Raw genomic sequence first — 5,753 nt, 5'->3', positions numbered from 1 at the left:
TCAAGCTGGACATAAGGAAGAATTTCTTTACTGTCCGAGCCCCCAAGGTCTGGAACAGCCTGCCATCAGAGGTGGTGCAAGCACCTACTACCCTGAACACCTTCAAGGAGTAAATTGGATGCTTATCTTGCTGGGATCCTATGACCCCAGCTGACTTTCTGCCCTACAGGAAGTGGGCTGGACTCAATGATCTTCCAAGGTCATTCCAGCCCTAATGTCTATGAAATCTATGAAGTGCTACTCTATCTCCCATCCAAACATACTGTAGCAATGATGAGGGTATGAACATTTTGGAACTGTTTACAATAGCAGTGCAAAAATCTTAGACACCTCTTAAAAAGCTCAAGAATTACTCTTAGGCCGCACTGATCTCTCTTCACCTGTTTCTGTGGCCTGCCAAGCACTTGTTTTTCAACAGCATATGTGGAACCACCCATCCCGGAACCTCCAAGCGGAAATCAGTCAAACCAAGGGTATCAAAATCATCTGGCCTGATAGGGCTGCACAAGCCATATGTTTGACACCCCTGAGATGAACAAAATTTTCAGGGAAGGAGAGCATACAGTTAGGCCTCTTTTGATCTCTTCCTGCTAAATGTCAAGTTTAGGTATTGAAGAAAACATAAAACACAGAGTAAGAGTTGTTCAAGCCCACTGGCATGCTGTTCTACTTCACAGCACCTTGGAAAACAGGATGCTCTATAACTTCTCCCCAAATTGTATTTTGCAGGCATGGCACACACCAGTCATGATGGCCAGATTATTATCTTTCCTACTGACAAGATCTTCCCTTTCTCAACTGCTAGGATAAGCAATGTGTCACACACTGACATGGAATTGCTTGTCAATCACAAACCCACTGCCCTGGGAAGTTGTTCCAGAAATGGTTCTGTTCACCTCAATACGAAAATCTTTACAAACAACTAGACATATTTTACTCTTCCCCTCTCCATCCCAAGTACAGAAATGAAGTACATATTTCTGTACTGATTGTCTTCTGCACTAACCCTTCTGAATGCTTTTTAAACAAATCCAAACACCACCCATACTCCCCACTCCTCAGTCCATTCTCCCCATTACACACACCCACACAGAGATCACCTGTAGAGACCGAGATAACGGAGTTGCCTCATGAGCCCAGAAAAGGTGTGGTGAGGAGGATACCAATCATAGACTACTTTCTTTTTGCCAACGGGCAGCTCACTAAATAGCTTCACTACTCGCATGGACTTGCTGCTTGTGGGTGACACAACTTCTCCAAATATCCGGGCACTCAGGCGGGCCATTATCAAGGCATAATTGGAAAGATTGGACATCTTTCAGCAAACAATGGACACACGTATGTATATGCACCTCCCTAAGAAGGAAAAGAAAAACAATAGTCTTTAGAGACACTCCAGGATCCCATGCATTTGCCTGTGATTCCACCCTCTGCCCCCAGAGTCACATTTACAATGCAGGTGAGGTGGAGATGCAGGGTGCAAACAGCATCATACAGCATCTTGCATTGCCATTCATAACACACCTTGCCACTCCAAACATCTCAAAACCAGGACTGATGGTAATACAGCCAAAACCTGTTAAATAACACTTCTGACTGCACATGCTTGAGGTTTGGCATTCCTACTTTGTGCAAAGTCACACTATATACCAAGTATGTCTATACTGAAGTTACCGATCTGTCGATTATATAGCAGAGATCTAAATTAGTTTTGCACTAGGTAGCCGGTGTTCCGCTAGCAGTCTACCTTTGATGGTAGGAAGCTTAGGGCAAGCTGCAATTCCCACCCACTAAGGAAGGTAAATACTTGGGTAAGTAGTCCATGCAGATCTTCACAATGCAATGAAATCTACTGCTAGCAGCATGCCAACCAATTACTTTAAAACTAGACATTGTACACTGACTGCAGTGTAGATATATCCAGTTAGTAGCTTTGTCTGGCTGATGTAGAAAAGACAGGCATTATATAAGTATGGAGACTCGGTCCTAAAACAGATCCTTCCTGGTTATACAGGTCAAATAGAATACGAGTTAAATTATCTCTTCTCGCCCTCTCATTCCTTCTTATGAAGGAAGTGGACAAAAAAAGGAGAAAAGGCCAACTTTTTATAAGGAGACTTATTTCAGTTTCCTTTGTCTAGCAAAACAACCAAGTAGGACAATTAACTTCTATTTCTTCAAGTTGTTAAATCAAGTGATTCTATTCTATTTTTCCTTTTCTTATCTCATCTTGTGTTACCTACCTTCTTTTCTGGCATTTTTCTACCTGCATTTTAGTTTGGGGAACCTCCTCTTTTTTGTTTAAAGAGGGAGAGGACTCCAGTTTCTCTTTCCCAGAGAAAAAAGCTTCCCTCCAAACAAGAAGACTCCCTCCAAAAAACCCTTATACTGTCTATTGTCCCTCTAGCCAGTTAGATGAAGTCTAACAGTAAGATACTCTCCCTTTATATTTTTTTGTTCCTTGACCATCTCCTTTCCTTTCTTTTTTCTTCCCACTTTGAAATTGCTTTTCTTCACAGAATGGCACCAATGCTGCTACTACTGTTTGCCAAACACAAATTACAATTCTTCCAAATTTTATTTTACATGCTGTAGTCAATGGGGAAGCAGCTTCACAAGATACAAATGAGGGAAGCAGGGATAGAATAAAAGAAAAAACACACTTATTTGTCAGTCCTTCTCTGGTCTTCAGTAACAGGCAGCTGCTTTGCCACTCCCATTTATAGCTGTTTCCCCAAAATGAATGACAAGAGCAGATATGCTGAAGAGAATTCAGTATGCTTGCCTCTGCTGTTCCAGGCAGTTCCTTTGGGGAGGCATATGTAAGGAGCATGGTACAAGCCCCTCCTATGGGATATTCTCCAAGGGCATTTCAGAAATACATCTTATGCAGTCAGTGGGTAAGACCTAGGATTCTAGGTCTCACAATGCCTTTAAGCCCCATTGGCTGTGCATGGTGTATCTGTTTGAACAAGGAAGGACTTACAGTTCTAGGAACCGTTGGCTTAAAAACAGTATTTAAAGGTCTGTTTTTTTGGGAACTGGCATATAGGTATAGATATATGCAATATAAAGGGGTCAAGATGGGCAGCAGGGGTTAACTGGATTTCTAAAGAGATTGGGAAATGCACGCACAACTTCTCATGGCCCTGAAAACAGGCTATCTAACACAACAAGGCCAACAGACGGACACAACCTGACAATTGAAGGGGGCATGCCATAATTGGAGATCACAGCCTTTAAAGGCAGACAGGTTGTCTAACAAAAAGGACACACAGTCTGAGAACTAAAGAAGTATGTCCCATAACACAAGATAAGTGACATCAGCAACAAGGCCCCTGAAAGCAGGGGGGTCTAAGTCCCGGTTTTGGGGGAACAGAGCAAATTAATAGAAGGTCCAGAAGGCTACGTGGATGTGTGACCATACAGAGACAACCAATCAGAGACAGTCATGGATGAAGAGTCATCAGAAGTTATCAAGGGGGAAGGAGGATACAAAAGCAGAGACTAGAGATTAACAAAGCATCCCTACCTTTGTCCCGTCCCTCCCCGTTTTGCTCCGTGAGAGGGGTCCCCATCCCTGTCCCCTGGGAAGCGTCCCCGAGGCTGCCATGGACGAAGGGCATACCAGTAGCCTATCTCATGCACTTTACTAGAGGGGGCCCGTGGGCCTCAGTATCCCACCTCTAGACTGCTGACACCCAAGAGAGAATGCCTCAGAATGAAGCCTGCATCCTGGCCAGATGCACTTCGACTCTGATAACAGCCCTACGATTGGTAGATATAGAATTGCTTGATTGTTTGTACTGCTTTTCTGTTATCACTCTGTATCAATAAATTCACCTATTATCAATTGGCAGGTGTTGTGGTCCGTCTGAGGGCTGTGCCTGCCCTGAACAAAGGTATAAGGGCTGGGTTCCTAAAATCTAATGTCAACAGGAACATGAAATTGGTTACTTTCACGAGCTCTCGATTGACTTCAAAAGTTTAAAATCCTTGTTCTTCCTTTAAAAATATTGCAGAACCGCTTCCAGAAAACCACAATCAAGTCAAGATAAGTATAAAATATTACAAAAATGTATGAAGTCAACAGTAATCAGAAAGGCATGGGCAAATACATTTTAGTAAGTTAATTGGAATCATTTTATTTAACAATGTTAACTGAAAGAAAAAAGAATCCCATCCATGCACCACTACCACAGAAGACGACTTGCTATTCTATCATACCTTTTGGCTTGCCCCTGCCGGCACAGAAGTGCTAGAGACAGTAGGCAGGAAGTCAACTGAGTACACAAATAACAGAAGTGCTTTGGGTAGAAGGACAATAAAGGAGAACAATATTGGAAGGTTAATGAGGGGAGAGGGCTGGAAGCAGAGCAGTGGTCTGGTATCAAAAGAAAGCAGCTCTGGGTGCAGAACATCACTAAACTGTACTAAATCACAGCACCAATCTTTTTTCAGGAATATCCTCAAGTCCTGCATTTATAGCTCAGACTTTAAAAAGCAGCATGGAACTGCTAATCATTTTACTTTGCATCAAATCATCACCTTGAAACGTACCGATAACCCCTGCCACAATGATGCCTCTCCAATCTCCTTTTTAATAGTTGCATTAACAATGAAATTGCTTTTTACCTCTAGGATGATGCAAGACAGTAGTCTGGGGACGAGCTTTTAATTTAATAGTCCCTAATGCAATATCCTGGATATCTTAATCCAAGGTTGGAGTCTTCAACTAATCCTCTCCAATCTAAGGATACCCTAGAGATTAGTGGGGTGAAGGCTGGAAACTCTCCCAAGTATCTGAAGAGCTATCCAGAGTCTGTCTCCTTGGTGACCTAAGCATCTGCAAGAAGCTGCTGGAAAAACTAATAATAGGGTTTTTTACTTATTAACAGCTGCCCTGATTTTCAGAGGTGCCAATCACTTGAAGCAAATGGGAGCTGCCATAGGATTTCTGAACATTCAACAATTGGGGAGCAGGAGGGGAAAAAAATCTATGTTTTCTTTCCTCCCTCCCATACTGGCTTGTCCTTCTCTAGTTCAGAGGTGTCAAACATACAGCCCATGGAGCCATGGATACCTGATGTCAAAACAAACAAGTGAATTGGAATCCCAACCTTTTTTTTTTTTTTTTTATAGCACAGCTGTATATAGTTGGGAGAATTATACCAGCTTTTCAGGCACAAACTTCCCTTCCTCACTAGCATCTGAGGAAGAGCACTCTGTACCTTGAAAGTTGGTTTAACAACCTAAAGGAAGGGAACCCAATGAAGAAGGTCTAGCATTGGAAAGCTTGTCTTGCACTCTCCCAACTACACAGGTACTCCAATAAAAGATGCTGCCTTTCTGAAGGTCTGAATGAGACTAACTCAGGGTTGCTCAGTCCCTGCCCCACTCCCAGCTCCCCTGGCTGTCATGTCATCTGGGTCACAGGGCTCCTCATGGGTCTGAAAACACAACAGCAGGGGAGCAGTAGCAAGTGTCCAGACCCAGAGGGAGCTCTGCAGGGCAGAGAGCAAGATCCGGAGTGCCACCGGCCTTATCCTGGCACGGCTACATCACGCTCACACACATGCACACATTTAACAAAACCCACCCTGGAGAAAAATGAAACTAGTTGCCCCAGGGTGACCCAAACTTCCAGGGCAACGTCCCTCTCCCCCAGTCACACCAGCCGCAGCAGGGCTGCAGGTGCCGCTTCCCTCGTCTGACTGCCCCCAGGAGAACTCAGCACAGACTCTCTCCCCCGC

General features: G+C 43.7%; 1 protein-coding gene across 1 annotated transcript in view; it reads right to left on the bottom strand.

Annotated features, from left to right (window-relative positions):
• MRPS33 (mitochondrial ribosomal protein S33) overlaps positions 1–1,383 on the bottom strand; it is a 4,095-nt gene extending 2,712 nt beyond the window's left edge. The window contains exon 1 of the mRNA XM_019544678.1: positions 1,101–1,383. Coding sequence (XP_019400223.1) covers positions 1,101–1,315 — 215 coding nt within the window. The 5' untranslated portion in view covers positions 1,316–1,383. The remainder of the gene's footprint in view (positions 1–1,100) is intronic.
• Between the last annotated feature and the right edge of the window lie 4,370 nt (positions 1,384–5,753).

Source organism: Crocodylus porosus, unplaced genomic scaffold (assembly GCF_001723895.1).
Source record: "Crocodylus porosus isolate Cpor-Errol unplaced genomic scaffold, CroPor_comp1, whole genome shotgun sequence".
Taxonomy (NCBI): domain Eukaryota; kingdom Metazoa; phylum Chordata; order Crocodylia; family Crocodylidae; genus Crocodylus; species Crocodylus porosus.
This window is presented reverse-complemented; position numbering and strand designations above follow the sequence as displayed.